Raw genomic sequence first — 20,296 nt, 5'->3', positions numbered from 1 at the left:
AAAGTTCCCATCAGAGAACAAATTCCAGATAGGTACCAAACATGGGTTCAAAAGTGTTATATTCTAACACACATTTTTAAAAGACAGTTCTTTGGATTCTTTGTTGTTTGCAATGCAATTATTCAAAGAATGTTGTCAACTCCGTCATGTGCGAGCTTGTCTCCAAAGGATACGTAGAGTCTGTGTGGGTTTTGGAGAAATGTTTGTCCAACGTGTGGTTGTGTATACCAAAGGAAAAACGTCAGTGCCTGTTACTGCTTGTTTGAACACAGCCGGCACCATTCACTGACTTCAGAATATGTTGTTACCTAGATATTACCTAGATGTAGCAGGAGATAAGAACTCAAATAATCTGATACTAAAGTCATAAAAGCATACTCGTCAGGCTACTGTTGAATCGTTTCCGTGTTCTGAGCTAGTAATCTACTGTACAGTGGCACATGTTATTAAAATGCAATAATGAATAATGAATAATGACATTACTAATTGATTCAGTAAAATTAGCCGGGCCTAATTGAAATTGTTAGGCTACTATTCAGAATTAAATACTGTTAATGGATAAAAAATGCATTCACAATTCATTAGCTAACTAAGGTTAAAACTAAAACAAATGATTACAGTGACATCTCCATGATCTGCACAGGATTAAGGCTGTCAACTTCTCTGAACCCCTCCCTGTTTGACAACCGTCTGATGTGTCCCCCTGGCAACCGCTCTGGCTTCTCTCTGTAGTCCCTGCCTCCTTCCTGAGGGAAGCATCAACCTACGACCCAACAGAACACTGAGCGTCTTGTACAAACTTGCCCCCTCGGAGGGAAAGCTCTTAGCACACCTAGATGCCAAATAACTGACCATGAGCCAGGCTATCAGAGCCGTAGGCACTATGAACGACAAGTACCACCGGGCAGCCCGGGATGGCTACCTGGACCTACTCAGAGAGGCCACTCGGAAGCAGCTCAACGCGCCCGATGAAGACGGAATGACACCGACGTTATGGGCTGCGTACCACGGCAACCTTGATGCGCTCCGTCTCGTTGTGGGAAGAGGGTAAGCTTCGTTACCTTTCCTAAGCAGCCGATAAAGCCTATAGCTTCTCTTGCGAGGAAGTAACAAGGCAACTCATTTTAAAAATAGCTCAGGTGTCCCGATTGCAAATCGGCCTACCAGTTGAAGTATCAACAAACAGGTGTGGAGGAGCATTGTCGCATGTCAGTGCAGCGTGCGCAAAGGCAAGTTTGCAATTTATGCACAGTATCTTCTCACTTCCTTCCATCTGAAAGGGCAGAGTCAGAGCTATATAGCCTAGACCAGAGACATGTAAATATGTATATGTTTATATACAGTGCAATCGGAAAGTAGTCAGACCCCTTGACCTTTTCCACATTTAGTTACGTTACAGCTTTATTCTAAAATTGATTAATTAGTTTTTCCCCCTCATCAATCTACACATAATACCCCATAGTGACAAATCAAAAGCAGGTTTTTATAAATGTTTGCAAATGTATTACAAATAAAAAACTGAAATATCACATTTACATAAGTATTCAGAGCCTTTACTCAGTACTTTGTTGAAGCACCTTTGGCAATGAATATAGCCTTGAGTCTTCTCGGGAATGAAGCTACAAGCTTGGCACACCTGTATTTGGGGAGTTTCTTCCATTCTTCTCTGCAGATCCTCTCAAGCTAAGTCAGGTTCTCTCCAGAGATCGGGTTTAAGTCCGGGCTTTGGCTGGACCACTCAAGGACATTCAGAGACTTGTCCCGAAGCCACTCCTGTGTTGTCTTGGCTGTGTGCTTAGGGTTGTTGTCCTGTCCATTTTTTTATGTAACAAAATGTGGAAAAAAATCAAGGTGTCTGAATACTTGCTCTGTACATTTACTTATGGCTGGTCCAGGAATCCAACACGCTATCCTGGCAATGAACTGCAGAAGATCACTAAAACCTTCAGTCAACTGGTTCAGATTACTGTCTAGGAACAACATTTACATTCAAACGGCCACTTTAGTGCCAGCTCGGGATTTATGTCTGCTAGTTTGACCCTCCCCACCCCGTCCAACAGGGCTGTTAATGTGATGGACACCTCTGTGTTTCCATTTTAACAAGCCTAATCAAAGGCAAATGTCACTGACAGAAGAATGGCCTGCTAACCAATACTCTCTCAGACACCAATGCACAACCGTGCTGCGTGAATACTTATGCACGCGTGCAAGCGTGTACACACACACACACACACACACACACACACACACACACACCTCTATGGAAGTAGCAGTGGATAGGGAAAGGGGGATACCTAGTCAGTTGTACAACTGAATGTATTCAACTGAAATGTGTCTTCCTCATTTAAACCAGCCCCTCTGAATCAGAGGTAATAAACATCAGCTCAATTACATGAGATGCTTGTTTTCATTCAGACTGACTTTTGAAAGGGCCCACTCCTCCACCACATTGTTAGCCTGCGGGTAAGTTCGGACTCCTGTCCTTGTGAGCTACAGTAGTAGGCAGCTACCGCCAGATGACGGCTATAATCTTTGTTCCCCACACAAACCACTGGGCTACCGAGTGGCGCAGCGGTCTAAGGCACTGCAAATCAAATCAAATCAAATGGTATTAGTCACATGCGCCGAATATAACAGGTAAAACAGTGAAATGATTACTTATGAATCCCCTAACCAACAATGCAGATTAAAATTAATACGAGTAAGAATAAGAAATAAAAGTAACAAGTAATTAAAGAGCAGCAGTAAAATAACAATAGCGAGACTATACACAGGGGGGGGTACCGTTTCAGAGTCAATGTTCGGGGTCACCGGTTAGTTGAGGTAGTATGTACATGTAGGTACAGTGCCTTGCAAAAGTATTCATCCCCCTTGGCGTTTTTCCTATTTTGTTGCGTTAAAACCTGTAATTTAAATAGATTTTTATTTGGATTTCATGTAATGGACGCACACAAAATAGTCCAAATTGGTGAAGTTAAATTACTTGTTTAAAAAAATTCATAAAAACTGAAAGTGGTGCATGCTTCTGTATTCAACCCCTTTGCTATGAAGCCCCTAAATAATATCTGGTGCAACCAATTACCTTCAGAAGTCACATTATTAGTTAAATAAAGTCCACCTGTGTGCAATCTAAGTGTCACATGATCAGTCACATGATCCCAGTATATACAGTGCCTTGCGAAAGTATTCGCCCCCCTTGAACTTTGCGACATTTTAGGCTTCAAACATAAAGATATAAAACTGTATTTTTTTGTGAAGAATCAACAACAAGTGGGACACAATCATGAAGTGGAACGACATTTATTGGATATTTCAAACTTTTTTAACAAATCAAAAACCGAAAAATTGCCCTCTTCACAACTGTCTTGGTGTGCTTTTTATTTATTTATCCGTTATTTTACCAGGTAAGTTGACTGAGAACACATTCTCATTTGTAGCAACGACCTGGGGAGTAGTTACAGGGGAAAGGAGGGGGATGAATGAGCCAATTGTAAACTGGGGATTATTAGGTGACCGTGATTGTTTTGATGGCCAGATTGGGAATTTAGCCAGGACACCAGGGTTAATACCCCAACTCTTACGACAAGTGCCATCGCAGGGCAGTGTCCCCAATCACTGGCCTGGGACATTGGGATATTGTTTAGACCAGAGGAAAGAGTGCCTCCTACTGGCCCTCCAACACCACTTCCAGCAGCATCTGGTCTCCCATCCAGGGACTGACCAGGACCAACCCTGCTTAGCTTCAGAAGCAAGCCAGCAGTGGTATTCAGGGTGGTATGCTGCTTGTTGGTGATGTAGACACCAAGGAACTTGAAGTGCTCAACGTGCTCCACTACAGCCCCATCAATGACAATGGGGGCGCGCTCGGTCCTCTTTTCCCTCTAGTACACAATCATCTCCTTTGTCTTGATCACGCTGAGGGAGAGGTTGTTGTCCTGGCACCACACAGCCAGGGCTCTACCCTCATCCCTATAGGCTGTCTCGTCGTTGTCGGTGATCAGGCCTACCACTGTTGTGTCATCAGTGAACGGGGAATACAGGACAGGATTGAGCATGCACCCCTGAGGGGTCCTTGTGTTGAGGATCAGTGTGGCGGTTGTGTTGTTACCTACCTTTACCACCTGGGGGCGGCCCGTCAGGAAGTCCAGGATCCAGTTGCAGAGGGAGGTGTTTAGTCCCAGGGTCCTTAGTTTATTGATGAGCTTTGAGGGCACTATGGTCTTGAACTCTGAGCTGTAGTCAATTAATAGCATTCTCACATAGGTGTTACTTTTGTCCAGGTGAGTGGGTCTAGGGTTTCTGGGATAATTGTGTTGATGTGAGCCATGACCAGCCTTTCAAAGCACTTCATGGCTACAGAGTGCTAGTCATTTAGGCAGGTTACCTTAGTGTTCTTTGGCACAGATACTATGGTTGTCTGCTTAAAACATGTTGGTGTTACAGACTTGGACAGGGAGAGGTTGAAAATGTCAGTGAAGACACTTGCCAGTTGGTCAACGCATGCTCGCAGTACACATTCCTGGTAATCTGTCTGGCTCTGCTGCCTTGTGAATGTTGACCTGTCTAAAGGTCTTACTCACATTGGCTGCGGAGAGCGCGATCACGCAGTCTTCCAGAACAGCTGGTGCACTCATGCATTTCAGTGTTATTTACCTCCAAGCAAGCATAGAAGTAGTTTAGCTGGCCTGGTAGGCTCGTGTCACTGGGCAGCTTTCAGCTGTGCTTCTCTTTGTATTCCATAATGATTTGCAAGCCCTGCCACATCCGAAGAGCGTCAGAGCCGGTGTAGTATGATTCAATATTAGCCCTGTATCCTCGTCGGAGGGCATAGTGGGATTTCTTATAAGCTTCCGGGTTAGAGTCCCGCTCCTTGAAAGCGGCAGTTCTAGCCTTTAGCTTAGCCTTTAGCTCAGTGTGGATGTTGCCTGTAATCCATGGCTTCTGGTTGGGGTATGTTCGTACAGTCACTGTGGGGACGACCTCATCGATGCGCTTATTGATGAAGCCAGTGACTGATGTGGTGTCCTCCTCAATGCTATTGGCGGAATCCCGGAACATATTCCAGCCTGTGTTAGCAAAACAGTCCTGTAGCTTAGCATCTGCTTGATCTGACCACTTTTTCATTGTTCGAGTCACTGGTGCTTCCTGCTTCCTGCTTTAATTTTTGTAAGCAGGAATCCGAATGATAGAATTATGGTCAGATTTGCCAAATAGAGGGCGAGGTTAGAGTTTTGTATGTGTGTGGAGTAAAGATGGTCCAGAGTTTTCTTTCCCTCTGGTTGCACATTTAATATGCTGATAGAAGTTTGGTAAGACAGATTTAAGTTTCCCTGCGTTAATGTCCCCGGCTACTAGGAGCGCCGCCTCTGGGTCAACGTTTTCCTGTTTGCTTCTGGCGGAATACAGCTCATTGAGTGCGCTCTTATTGCCAGCATCAGTCTGTGGTGGTATGTGGACAGCTACGAAAAATATAGATGAAAACTCTCTAGGTAGATAGTGTGGTCTTTAGCTTATCATGAGATACGCACAACCTTGAGACTTCCTTAGATATCGTGCACCAGCTGTTATTTACAAAAATACATAGTCCACCGCCCCTTGTCTTACCAGATGCTGCTGTTCTGTCCTACTTATACAGTGTATAGCCAGCCAGCTGTATGTTGATAATGTCATTGTTCAGCCACGACTCCGTGAAGCTTAAGATGTCACAATTTTTAATGTCCCATTAAACTACCAATCTTCCGCGTAGGACATCAATTTATTTTCCAAAGATTGCACGTTTGCTAGCCGAATGGAAGAAAAGGGGATTTATTAGATTGCCTTTGAATTCTCAGAAGGCAGCCCGCCCTCTGGCCCCTTTTACTCCATCTTCTCTTCACGCAAATGACGGTAGTCTGGGCCTGTTCCCGGGAGAGCAGTATGTCATTCACGTCAGGCTCGCCGGACTCGTTAAAGGAAAAATTGGATTCTGCCAGTCCGTGGTGAGCAATCACAGTTCTAATGCCCAGAAGTCATAAGAGATGCAGCAACATTATATACAATAAGTAAAAAACAACGCAAAAGAAACGCAAACAACGCAAAGAAACAAACAAAAAAACACAATTGGTTAGAAATACGTAAAACGTCAGCCTTGTTCTCCGGCGCCATCTTGCATCTCAGTGCTAGAGGCGTCACCACAGACCTGGTTCAATTCCAGGCTGTATCACAACCGGCCGTGATTGGAAGTCCCATAGGGCGGTGCACAATTGGCCCAGTGTCATTAGGGTTTGTCCGGGGTAGGCCGTCGTTGTAAATAATAATTTGTTTTTAACTGACTTGCCTAGTTAAACAAAGGTTAAAAAAATGGTTTTAATATACATCTCCCAGTCAGAAGGTCCGGTACTGTCAGAATACACCCTCAGCAGTCTAGCAATGGTGCTTTCTGACTTCCAATGGGAAACAATAGGGACGCGGGATTTAGGAGTAAGGCTATATTATCGTTTGATAAGTCAGCTACTCTTTGAGCTACCGAAGCTTCTTTGTGCATGTGTACAGACAGTATAGGTAAAAATACCTCTCTTTTGTGGAAGGTTTACGTGCTGGACAAGCAGGTGTGGATGGAAGGGCTATAACGCCTATTTAGAGAACCTTTTGACAACCCACTATGGTGGAGACAGCACCCAGAAGAACCAGAGTAGAAGAGAGGAGGAGGGTAGGGGGAGATGGGACAAGAGGAGGGTAGGGAGAGAGGGTAGGGAGAGAGGACAGGAGGAGGCGGGTAGGGGGAGAGGACAGGAGGAGGAGGGTAGGGAGAGAGGGCAGAAGAGGAGGGTAGAGAGAGAGAGGACAAGAGGAGGGTAGGGGAGAGGACAAGAGGAGGGTAGACAGAGATCAGAGGAGGGTAGGGGGAAGAAGAGAGTAGGAGGGTAGGGTCAATACTCCAGGGATATGTCAAGACCTTAGTGACAGGTTTATAAGGCATGATGGTAATTAAGTGTGGAGAGAGCAGTAGATATTGATGCCTGAAAGAAGCAGCAGTGTCAGATGTGTAAATTAGATATTAACAGCGTAGATTTTGGCTGTAGAGGAAAGGTCAGGGTGAGGGATAGGACTAATAGGACAGACAGATCCTCTAACAACAGTCCCGGGGCATTGATGCTGCAGCACAGGCCCAGGCTGGTGGTGGCTGAGATAGGGATGGACAGGCCCAGGCTGGTGGTGGCTGAGATAAGGATGGACAGGCCCAGGCTGGTGGTGGCTGAGATAGGGATGGACAGGTGCAGGCTGATGGTGGCTGAGATAAGGATGGACAGGCCCAGGCTGGTGGTGGCTGAGATAAGGATGGACAGGCCCAGGCTGGCGGTGGCTGAGATAGGGATGGACAGGCCCAGGCTGGTGGTGGCTGAGAGAAGGATGGACAGGCCCAGGCTGGTGGTGGCTGAGATAAGGATGGACAGGCCCAGAGCTGTGGTGGATATCAGAAGGCCTGTTAGAAGATTAGGAGGAGCTTGCATACAGACCTTAGCAATGCTGATCTGCTCCTACTTCTTCTCTGCGTTATACAGGCCTCTTTCTATGTCGTATCTAAAAGGTACAAGGAAAAGAGTGGGGCTGAACATATAGGATGGTTTCCCAGAACTATTAGACATGATCTTGGACTAAATGGCACTGGATATAGATGCTCTGATTGGGGAACATATTTCATACACTGAATGGAGATGCTCTGACTGGGGAACATATTTCATACACTGAATGGAGATGCTCTGACTGGGGAACATATTTCATACACTGAATATAGATGCTCTGACTGGGGAACATATTTCATACACTGAATGGAGATGCTCTGACTGGGGAACATATTTCATACACTGAATGGAGATGCTCTGACTGGGGAACATATTTCATACACTGAATGGAGATGCTCTGACTGGGGAACATATTTCATACACTGAATGGAGATGCTCTGACTGGGGAACATATTTCATACACTGGATATAGATGCTCTGACTGGGGAACATATTTCATACACTGGATATAGATGCTCTGACTGGGGAACATATTTCATACACTGGATATAGATGCTCTGACTGGGGAACATATTTCATACACTGAATATAGATGCTCTGACTGGGGGACATATTTCATACACTGGATATAGATGCTCTGACTGGGGAACATATTTCATACACTGGATATAGATGCTCTGACTGGGGGACATATTTCATACACTGGATATAGATGCTCTGACTGGGGAACATATTTCATACACTGAATATAGATGCTCTGACTGGGGAACATATTTCATACACTGAATATAGATGCTCTGACTGGGGAACATATTTCATACACTGGATATAGATGCTCTGACTGGGGAACATATTTCATACACTGAATATAGATGCTCTGACTGGGGAACATATTTCATACACTGAATATAGATGCTCTAACTGGGGATCATATTTCATACACTGAATGGAGATGCTCTGACTGGGGAACATATTTCATACACTGAATATAGATGCTCTAACTGGGGATCATATTTCATACACTGAATATAGATGCTCTGACTGGGGAACATATTTCATACACTGGATATAGATGCTCTGACTGGGGAACATATTTCATACACTGAATGGAGATGCTCTGACTGGGGAACATATTTCATACACTGAATGGAGATGCTCTGACTGGGGAACATATTTCATACACTGAATGGAGATGCTCTGACTGGGGAACATATTTCATACACTGAATATAGATGCTCTGACTGGGGAACATATTTCATACACTGAATGGAGATGCTCTGACTGGGGAACATATTTCATACACTGAATGGAGATGCTCTGACTGGGGAACATATTTCATACACTGAATGGAGATGCTCTGACTGGGGAACATATTTCATACACTGGATATAGATGCTCTGACTGGGGAACATATTTCATACACTGGATATAGATGCTCTGACTGGGGGACATATTTCATACACTGGATATAGATGCTCTGACTGGGGGACATATTTCATACACTGGATATAGATGCTCTGACTGGGGAACATATTTCATACACTGAATGGAGATGCTCTGACTGGGGAACATATTTCATACACTGAATGGAGATGCTCTGACTGGGGGACATAATAGTGTCCTATTACTATTTCCTGTTAGAGATTGAGCGAGCAGATTTGGAAATCAGAAGCTGTAGCCTATTTTCAAATAAATGATACATGAAAACAAGAAAGTTATGAGGCTTTGTTTACGTATCAACCCCAGTTGTTTTGGTCTTTAACTGGGCCACATTGTCGGGTAGTAGGGTTGGCTTACTGTTGAGTCAGATCTCTTGGTTGTCCCGTTGATAGTCAGATCTCTTGGTTGTCCCATTGATAGACAGATCTCTTGGTTGTCCCGTTGATAGTCAGATCTCTGGGCTGTCCCGTTGATAGTCAGATCTCTTGGCTGTCCTGTTGATACTCAGATCTCTTAGTTGTCCCGTTGATAGTCAGATCTCTTGGTTGTCCTGTTGATAGTCGGATCTCTGGGCTGTCCCATTGATAGTCAGATCTCTTGGTTGTCCCGTTGATAGTCAGATCTCTTGGTTGTCCCGTTGATAGTCAGATCTCTTGGTTGTCCTGTTGATAGTCAGATCTCTGGGCTGTCCCGTTGATAGTCAGATCTCTTGGTTGTCCCGTTGATAGTCAGATCTCTTGGTTGTCCCGTTGATAGTCAGATCTCTTGGCTGTCCTGTTGATACTCAGATCTCTTTGATGCACATTGATTGTGATGATGACGATGCACATTGATGACAATGCATATTGATGATGATGACGATGTACATTGAACCTGTAAATGCATGAATGTTCAATTTGTACAGACATGCAGGAAGTAGAAATCAGGGTCAAGTGTATGAAGAACAGCCAGCGTTCATCAGGACACAACATTTTGGAATGTTCAGATAGAAATATGTTATGTAGAACAAACATGCCTCTCTCTGACTTGTAGAATAATGAATCACAACGGCTCTTTTCGTGGCATTTCTATCTGCAATGTTCGACAACATTTGGCAACTGAACATGGCCCAGGTGTTGACCTTGCGGCTCTCTGGGGTCACAGCTTCTCTGGGTGTCTGTGAGAGAAAAGATTCTCAGTCCATATGTTGAATAATACATGTTAACATCGCTGTAATGTTTCACCTGCACCACCTCAATTATTAATCACACCACAGCCACGCTGGGCCGGATGGGTGAGGGCAACACAGGAAAGGGGAGGGGCTCTGACACGCAAAGCAGGAAGTGATATGTAACTGTCATGCCATGACATCCTTGTGTTGTGTAAAGTTTGCGCCTTTTCATCAAAAGATCCCTCACTGTTTGAGGGTATATATGTAACTTTGTATTTATTTAAAGGTATAAGTATAAGTATAGGTATAAGTTGCAGAGTCATGTTCTGTAGTCAGCACAGTAGAAATGGTAGTCAGCGGTACGACATGAGGTCACCCAATTGGGTCATCTTACTTCCTGAATTTATTGTGAAAGATGATATAGGCATAGCTAAGCAGAGGTGGGTTCATTTTTCTCTGTTCTGTAAACCTGTCGATTTACAGAGTCCTTATTGGGTCATTATCGGGTCATTATCATGTCATGATCATGTTAATGACATGATCGTTACCAGGTCATTATCGTGTCATTATCAGGTCATTATCGGGTCATTATCAGGTCCTTGGCATTATCGGGTCGCTATCAGGTCATGATCAGGACATTATCAGGTCATTATTGGGTCAAAGTCAGTCATTATCATGTCATTATCGGGTGTCACACACATACATACAGTACGTACACACACCATGGCTCAGTTTCCCGGAACCAGATTAAGTCTATTCCTGGATGGAAATCGAGTGTGATTTTGTTGTTGTTGTCCAGAAGTAAATCTGGATGTAGGAAAGTATATGTTAACATCTGTAATTGATGGCCAATGCTGAAGCAGCGGTAAAAGGCCTGAGTTTTATTATGTACTGTGTCTTTTTAATCCGTTTGTTCCTTCTCCTCCTCCTCTCCCTCCTCCCAGAGGTGACCCTGACAAGTGTGATATTTGGGGCAACACTCCGCTCCATCTGGCCGCCGCCAACGGCCACCACAGCTGCCTGTCCTTCCTGGTATCGTTCGGTGCCAACGTGTGGTGCCTGGACAACGACTACCACACGCCCCTCGACATGGCCGCCACCAAGAGCCACATGGACTGTGTCCGATACCTGGACTCCATCGCCGCCAAGCAGTCTGTCCTCAACCCCAAGGTGAGGTATCCGGAGCAATGACAAGGAACAGTCATCTGATGAATTTTGACCTGATCACAGGAAGAAACTTTACTGAGACTACTGAACGACCATTGGCACGTATAGCCTACATATCATTTTTTTTAAATGTATGCAGTTCTGTCCTTGAGCTATTCTTGTCTATTAATGTTCTGTATTATGTCATTTGTCATATTCAATGTGGACCCCAGGAAAAGTAGCTGCTGCTTTTGCAACAGCTAATGGGGGATCCAAATAAAAATAGAAATACCAATTGTATACCAGTAGGTTGTAAAAAAAAATATATTTTACCATCATACTTGTATTTGAAAAAAAATATTTGTATTTGATTTATATTTCAGTTATTGTTTAAATTATATTTGTTATACACCTGTTCTGCCAGTCACATTCTGTCGAAAGTCCACAGAGTACACACATCCCTGGGTCACTTTATCTCAGTCTCTCTTCATTCAAAGACTCATTCATGGACTCTCTTACTGACAGTTGTGGCTGCTTTGCGTGATGTATTGTTGTCTCTACCTTCTTGCCCCTTTGTGCTGTTGTCTGTGCCAAATAATATTTGTATCATATTTTGTGCTGCTGCCATGTTGTGTTGCTACCATGCTATGTTGTTGTCTTAGGTCTCTCTTTATGTAGTGTTGTGGTGTCTCTCTTTATGTAGTGTTGTGGTGTCTCTCTTTATGTAGTGTTGTGGTGTCTCTCTTTATGTAGTGTTGTGTTGTCTCTTTCTATGTAGTGTTGTGGTGTCTCTTTCTATGTAGTGTTGTACTGTCTCTCTTTATGTAGTGTTGTGGTGTCTCTCTTTATGTAGTGTTGTGGTGTCTCTCTTTATGTAGTGTTGTGGTGTCTCTCTTTATATAGTGTTGGGGTGTCTCTCTATATGTAGTGTTGTGGTGTCTCTCTTTATGTAGTGTTGTGGTGTCTCTCTTTATGTAGTGTTGTACTGTCTCTCTTTATGTAGTGTTGTACTGTCTCTCTTTATGTAGTGTTGTCTCAGGTCTCTCTTTATGTAGTGTTGTGGTGTCTCTCTTTATGTAGTGTTGTGGTGTCTCTCTTTATGTAGTGTTGTACTGTCTCTCTTTATGTAGTGTTGTGGTGTCTCTCTTTATGTAGTGTTGTACTGTCTCTCTTTATGTAGTGTTGTACTGTCTCTCTTTATGTAGTGTTGTACTGTCTCTCTTTATGTAGTGTTGTACTGTCTCTCTTTATGTAGTGTTGTACTGTCTCTCTTTATGTAGTGTTGTACTGTCTCTCTTTATGTAGTGTTGTCTCAGGTCTCTCTTTATGTAGTGTTGTGGTGTCTCTCTTTATGTAGTGTTGTGGTGTCTCTCTTTATGTAGTGTTGTGGTGTCTCTCTTTATGTAGTGTTGTACTGTCTCTCTTTATGTAGTGTTGTACTGTCTCTCTTTATGTAGTGTTGTACTGTCTCTCTTTATGTAGTGTTGTACTGTCTCTCTTTATGTAGTGTTGTGGTGTCTCTCTTTATGTAGTGTTGTACTGTCTCTCTTTATGTAGTGTTGTGGTGTCTCTCTTTATGTAGTGTTGTACTGTCTCTCTTTATGTAGTGTTGTACTGTCTCTCTTTATGTAGTGTTGTACTGTCTCTCTTTATGTAGTGTTGTACTGTCTCTCTTTATGTAGTGTTGTACTGTCTCTCTTTATGTAGTGTTGTACTGTCTCTCTTTATGTAGTGTTGTCTCAGGTCTCTCTTTATGTAGTGTTGTGGTGTCTCTCTTTATGTAGTGTTGTGGTGTCTCTCTTTATGTAGTGTTGTGGTGTCTCTCTTTATGTAGTGTTGTACTGTCTCTCTTTATGTAGTGTTGTACTGTCTCTCTTTATGTAGTGTTGTACTGTCTCTCTTTATGTAGTGTTGTACTGTCTCTCTTTATGTAGTGTTGTCTCAGGTCTCTCTTTATGTAGTGTTGTGGTGTCTCTCTTTATGTAGTGTTGTGGTGTCTCTCTTTATGTAGTGTTGTGTTGTCTCTCTTTATGTAGTGTTGTGGTGTCTCTCTTTATGTAGTGTTGTACTGTCTCTCTTTATGTAGTGTTGTGGTGTCTCTCTTTATGTAGTGTTGTGGTGTCTCTCTTTATGTAGTGTTGTGGTGTCTCTCTTTATGTAGTGTTGTGGTGTCTCTCTCTATGTAGTGTTGTGGTGTCTCTCTTTATGTAGTGTTGTGGTGTCTCTCTCTATGTAGTGTTGTGGTGTCTCTCTTTATGTAGTGTTGTACTGTCTCTCTTTATGTAGTTTTGTGGTGTCTCTCTCTATGTAGTGTTGTACTGTCTCTCTTTATGTAGTGTTGTGCTGTCTCTCTTGTCGTGATGTGTGTTTTGTCCTGTATTTTATTTATTTATTTTTAATCCCAAATGAGGCCTTTTGCATTTTAGTAGGCCGTCATTGTACATAAGAATGTGTTCTTAACTAGGCAAGTCAGTTAAATAAAAGTTTAAAAAATATAATACTAATTAGGAACAACTTCCTAATATTGAGTTGCAAACTCAAACCGGCGCGCCTGTCGCCTACCCCGTTCAAAAGCACTGAAGTATTTTTCCTTGCCTATTCAACCTCTGAATGGCACATATACCAAATCCATGTCTCAAGGTTTAAACATCCTTCTTTAACCCGTCTCCTTCCCTTCATCTACACTGATTGAAGTGGATTTAACAAGTGACATCGATAAGGGATCATAGCTTTCACCTGGATTCACCTGGGTCAGTCTATGTCATGGAAAGATTGTTCTTAATGATTTGTATACTCCGTTTGAATTGTATAGCCTAAACTGCAATGGTGTATATGTGATATTTAAATAGTGAATAAATAGATCTACCTCTTCTACAAGCTGGTGGAGAAGCTGAAAGACAGAGCCTTCCGCGCGGCAGAAAGGAGGATAAAGGACTGTGTGAAGATGCAGCAGAAACACCACCAGCGGCTGGAGAGAAAGTTCCTGAAGGAGAGCGTCAGGTCGGATAACTCAGACGCCATGAGTTTCTCTAGTTATAACAGCAGCAGCACGCTAAGCCGCAATCTTCCTCAGTTCAACACTGTCACTTCCAACATGCCATACTCACAGGTCAGAGGTCAAAAGCATTTCTTCCCTGCTACTTCGCTGTCAATTTCTCATGAATGCATTTGATATTATTTTGATAGTCAACGGCAGTTTGAATAAATAATTTTATATTGTTTTTACGTTCCCTGATAAATAAGTTAAGGACTAAGCTCAAGAAATTTCAGCTATTGATCATTGTCCTTTTTCATATGTTAAACTTTGCCTTGCTTTACATTTAGTAAATTATCTGTTTAATGTCCTCTCCTGAGTCCACATTTCGATCTTTTCAATCTATACAGGCCACTGTACACTCCACAGCCAAGGGGAGGACCAAGATTCACAAGAAGCTAGAGAAGAAGAAACAGGTGGACGGCACCTTTAAGATCTACGAGGATGGGAGGAAGAGTGTTCGCTCGCTGTCTGGCCTTCAGCTTGGCCAGGACGTCATGTTCCTAAAGCAGGTAGAACAAGTAGCTCCTGTATGTAAAGACACAACATCCAAAACAGTTGGCTCTAACTAACGGAAAGTTAGCTTTAGAAAATAAACGCACTCTATTCTTCCAAACCCATTACATTTCCCACAGGCTTAGTGCTGAAACCTGGGTTATTTACATTACATTTCCCACAGGCTTAGTGCTGAATCCTGGGTAATTTCCATTACATTTCCCACAGGCTTAGTGCTGAAACCTGGGTTATTTACATTACATTTCCCACAGGCTTAGTGCTGAATCCTGGGTTATTTCCATTACATTTCCCACAGGCTTAGTGCTGATACCTGGGTAATTTCCATTACATTTCCCACAGGTTTAGTGCTGAAACCTTGGTTATTTCCATTACATTTCCCACAGGCTTAGTGCTGAAACCTGGGTTATTTACATTACATTTCCCACAGGCTTAGTGCTGAATCCTGGGTTATTTCCATTACATTTCCCACAGGCTTAGTGCTGATACCTGGGTAATTTCCATTACATTTCCCACAGGTTTAGTGCTGAAACCTGAGTAATTTCCATTACATTTCCCACGGGCTTAGTGCTGAATCCTCCTGGGTTATTTCCATTACATTTCCCACAGGCTTAGTGCTGAATCCTCCTTGGTTATTTCCATTACATTTCCCACAGGCCTAGTGCTGAATCCTCCTTGGTTATTTCCAATACATTTCCCACAGGCTTAGTGCTGAATCCTCCTTGGTTATTTCCAATACATTTCCCACAGGCTTAGTGCTGAATCCTCCTTGGTTATTTCCATTACATTTCCCACAGGCCTAGTGCTGAATCCTCCTTGGTTATTTCCATTACATTTCCCACGGGCTTAGTGCTGAATCCTCCTGGGTTATTTCCATTACATTTCCCACAGGCTTAGTGCTGAATCCTCCTTGGTTATTTCCATTACATTTCCCACAGGCTTAGTGCTGAATCCTCCTTGGTTATTTCCATTACATTTCCCACAGGCCTAGTGCTGAATCCTCCTTGGTTATTTCCATTACATTTCCCACAGGCCTAGTGCTGAATCCTCCTGGGTTATTTCCATTACATTTCCCACAGGCTTAGTGCTGAATCCTCCTTGGTTATTTCCATTACATTTCCCACAGGCCTAGTGCTGAATCCTCCTTGGTTATTTCCAATACATTTCCCACAGGCTTAGTGCTGAATCCTCCTTGGTTATTTCCATTACATTTCCCACAGGCCTAGTGCTGAATCCTCCTTGGTTATTTCCATTACATTTCCCACAGGCTTAGTGCTGAAACCTGGGCAATTTCCATTACATTTCCCACAGGCTTAGTGCTGAATCCTCCTTGGTTATTTCCATTACATTTCCCACAGGCTTAGTGCTGAATCCTCCTTGGTTATTTCCATTACATTTCCCACAGGCTTAGTGCTGAAACCTCCTGGGTTATTTCCAATACATTTCCCACAGGCTTAGTGCTGAAACCTCCTTGGTTATTTCCATTAGATTTCCCACAGGCTTAGTGCTGAAACCTCCTTGGTTATTTCCATTAGATTTCCCACAGGCTTAGTGCTGAAACCTCCTGGGTTATTTCCATTACATTTCCCACAGGCTTAGTGCTGAAACCTGGGTTATTTCCATTACATTTCCCACAGGCTGAGTGCTGAAACCTGGGTTATTTACATTACATTTCCCACAAGTTTAGTGCTGATACCTGGGTTATTTCCAATACCTTTCCCACGGGCTTAGTGCTGAATCCTCCTTGGTTATTTCCATTACATTTCCCACAGGCTTAGTGCTGAATCCTCCTTGGTTATTTCCATTACATTTCCCACAGGCTTAGTGCTGAATCCTCCTTGGTTATTTCCATTACATTTCCCACAGGCTTAGTGCTGAAACCTCCTTGGTTATTTCCATGAAAATGGTTTCTCTTCATTAATGTTCCTTCAACAGGGCACTTACGCCAACTCTAAGGACCACTCGCGCCTCAACATCCGGGACATGTTCCCTCACCACGGCAACAACCACGATCACCATGACAACGACCACTATGATGACGATGAACGTGCCGACACCATCTTCCACCTCTCCCGTGCCATCAGTGACCCGGTTCTCCACGAGGCCGCCTACTCCGAGATCAGCACTGACTCGGGCCGTGACTCCCTTTTCACCCGGCCCGGTCTTGGAACCATGGTGTTCCGACGGAACTACGTCTCCGATGGCCTCTTCGGCATTGGAGCCCGGGACGAGGATTCCGTGGCTGGCTCAGAGCCGGTGGGCCGTGCCCCTAACGTCCGCCTCCGTGGCCGTCTCCCCCGGCGCCAGCCCAGCCTGGATGATGCAATAAAGATAGACAGCATCATGAGCGCCCTGAGCCTCCAGGAGAGGAACCTGCAGGAGCTGCCCTGGGAGGAGGCTGACGTGGGCCTGGACGAGGAGCTGCCTTGGGAGGAGACTGACGTGGGCCTGGACGAGGAGCTGGAGCCTGAGAGTGGACGCCTGGAGACGTTTCTTGCCTCCCAGAGCCTGGGGGAGTTCATGCCCATTTTCAGGAGGGAGAAGATTGACCTCCAAGCTCTGTTGCTCTGCTCAGACCAGGACCTGACCTCCATACACATCCCACTGGGACCCAGGAAGAGGCTGCTAAAGGCTTGTAGGAGACGGCTGGACACCCTGGAGGAACCAGAGGGCATCAAGGACACTGAGCTCTGACGGTCAGTATTACTGTACAAATTACTACATGAAGTCAATGACAGGCAAAGCACGTTACTTTGTTAATCATGGCTCAAACAGCAGAAGGAATCAAGGACACTGAGCAAGGACACTGAGCAAGGACATTGAGCAAGGACACTGAGAGGGTCAGTACAACATACTTTCTTCCTATGTGTTTGTAGCTAATAGATAAATAGGATCAGTTTGTAGCTGATAGATAAATAGGGCCAGTTTGTAGCTGATAGATAAATAGGGACAGTTTGTGTCTGATAAATACACAGGGACAGTTTGTAGCTGATAGATAAATAGGGACAGTTTGTAGCTGATAGATAAATAGGGCCAGTTTGTCGCTGATAGATAAATATGGCCAGTTTGTAGCTGATAGATAGATAAATAGGGCCAGTTTGTAGCTGATAGATAAATAGGGCCAGTTTGTAGCTGATAGATAGATAAATAGGGCCAGTTTGTAGCTGATAGATAAATAGGGCCAGTTTGTAGCTGATAGATAAATAGGGCCAGTTTGTAGCTGATAGATAAATAGGGCCAGTTTGTAGCTGATAGATAAATAGGGCCAGTTTGTAGCTGATAGATAAATAGGGCCAGTTTGTAGCTGATAGATAGATAAATAGGGCCAGTTTGTAGCTGATAGATAAATAGGGCCAGTTTGTAGCTGATAGATAAATAGGGCCAGTTTGTAGCTGATAGATAAATAGGGCCAGTTTGTAGCTGATAGGTAGATAAATAGGGCCAGTTTGTAGCTGATAGATAGATAAATAGGGCCAGTTTGTAGCTGATAGATAAATAGGGCCAGTTTGTAGCTGATAGATAAATAGGGCCAGTTTGTAGCTGATAGATAGATAAATAGGGCCAGTTTGTAGCTGATAGATAGATAAATAGGGCCAGTTTGTAGCTGATAGATAGATAAATAGGGCCAGTTTGTAGCTGATAGATAAATAGGGCCAGTTTGTAGCTGATAGATGAATAGGGCCAGTTTGTAGCTGATGGATAAATAGGGCCAGTTTGTAGCTGATAGATAAATAGGGCCAGTTTGTAGCTGATAGATAAATAGGGCCAATTTGTAGCTGATAGATAAATAGGGCCAGTTTGTAGCTGATAGATAAATAGGGCCAGTTTGTAGCTGATAGATAAATAGGGCCAGTTTGTAGCTGATAGATAAATAGGGCCAGTTTGTAGCTGATAGATAAATAGGGCTAGTTTGTAGCTGATAGATAGATAAATAGGGCCAGTTTGTAGCTGATAGATAAATATGGCCAGTTTGTAGCTGATAGATAAATAGGGCCAGTTTGTAGCAGATAGATAAATAGGGCTAGTTTGTAGCTGATAGATAAATAGGGGCAGTTTGTAGCTGATAGATAGATAAACAGGGCCAGTTTGTAGCTGATAGATAGATAAATAGGGGCAGTTTGTAGCTGACAGATAGATAAATAGGGCCAGTTTGTAGCTGATAGATAAATAGGGCCATCTAGTGGAGTGCTATAGTAAAACACCTGGGATTGAAATACATGCAGACGATTAGTAACGTTTATTCCCTCTATATAAAAAGTCAATTTCTAGAACAGAGATCACATTGTATGTATTTTGTTTTGTTCATCCACAGAGAGATGACATGGTGACATCTGGATACTTCCTATTGAATGACACACAGAGTCCTGTCTGCCTAGCAGCTCTAGTCCATGGAGAGCTGTGGTCCTGCCTAGCAGCTCTAGTCCATGGAGAGCTGTGGTCCTGCCTAGCAGCTCTAGTCCATGGAAAGCTGTGGTCCTGCCTAGCAGCTCTAGTCCATGGAGAGCTGTGGTCCTGCCTAGCAGCTCTAGTCCATGGAGAGCTGTGGTCCTGCCTATCAGCTCTAGTCCATGGAGAGCGGTGGTCCTGCCTATCAGCTCTAGTCCATGGAGAGCTGTGGTCCTGACTATCAGCTCTAGTCCATGGAGAGCTGTGGTCCTGCCTATCAGCTCTAGTCCATGGAGAGCTGTGGTCCTCACTATCAGCTCTAGGTCATGGAGTCCTGAGATGGTGTTAGGATTATCCACACAGAGCTGTGGTCCTGCCTGACTAACGCCTCTCCCCAGGGACAGCACTCCCTGGCTGGGGACACAGAGAACATTACACTGGGGTCTGGTAGAGTCCCTAGGGTCCTTGTGCCGTGCATGAGAGGGCGTCTTTAATTACACACCCAGATGGTCTGGCAGGGCTGGGTGTGCTGTAGGACGGTGCCTACTTACTTACTGTCATTGGCACGGAACAAACACACTCACATGTTTCCCATATGGAATACTGTCAATTCATTTGCAACTGAGCATTTGATCATGTTTTTTGTCTATATATTTGTGCAAACGTGTAATGTTATTTCCGTATTTATTATTTATTAATAGAAAATGTTTTGTTTATTGTTTATTCCAGACATTACTGTCCAGTTTTGTTACTTTGGTATGTATAATAGTTAGCTCAGATGAAAACCATGTCCTTGACTCAGAATATAAAAAGGATTCAACTCTGTTATATTTATTTTTAATGTTTATTTAACCTTTATTTAACTAGACAAGTCAGTTAAGAACACATTCTTATTTTACAATGACATAAATATGTCCCAAATTGCACCCTATTCTCAACATAGTGCACTACTTTTGACAAGGGCCCATAGGGATCTGGTAAAGAAAGAAAAAAAAAATGAAGTAGTGCACTACGTAGGGAATAGGGTACCATTTGGGACGTTGGCACGTTTCTGTTTTTAAGGACAGTTTGCGTGTTAATGAAGATACTGGAACATGAGGTTATCAGTCAGTCAGTCTGTCTGTG

At 43.5% G+C, this 20,296-nt stretch overlaps 1 protein-coding gene across 1 annotated transcript; it reads left to right on the top strand.

The window, feature by feature from the left end:
• The first annotated feature begins 781 nt into the window (after positions 1-781).
• Positions 782-19,994, top strand: LOC110499462 (pre-mRNA splicing regulator USH1G). The gene is made up of 6 exons (XM_021576598.3): positions 782-1,047; positions 11,037-11,262; positions 14,117-14,347; positions 14,623-14,784; positions 16,721-17,481; positions 19,098-19,994. The coding sequence occupies exons 1-5, from the start codon at positions 854-856 to the stop codon at positions 17,477-17,479; spliced, it is 1,572 nt and encodes a 523-aa protein (XP_021432273.2). The 5' UTR covers positions 782-853; the 3' UTR covers positions 17,480-17,481; positions 19,098-19,994.
• Positions 19,995-20,296: the final 302 nt, after the last annotated feature.

The sequence above is a fragment of the Oncorhynchus mykiss genome, chromosome 20, assembly GCF_057628025.1.
Source record: "Oncorhynchus mykiss isolate SJ-2025 chromosome 20, ASM5762802v1, whole genome shotgun sequence".
Classification (NCBI taxonomy): domain Eukaryota; kingdom Metazoa; phylum Chordata; class Actinopteri; order Salmoniformes; family Salmonidae; genus Oncorhynchus; species Oncorhynchus mykiss.
Note: the sequence above shows the minus strand (reverse complement) of the source record. Positions and strands in the feature narration are given on the sequence as shown.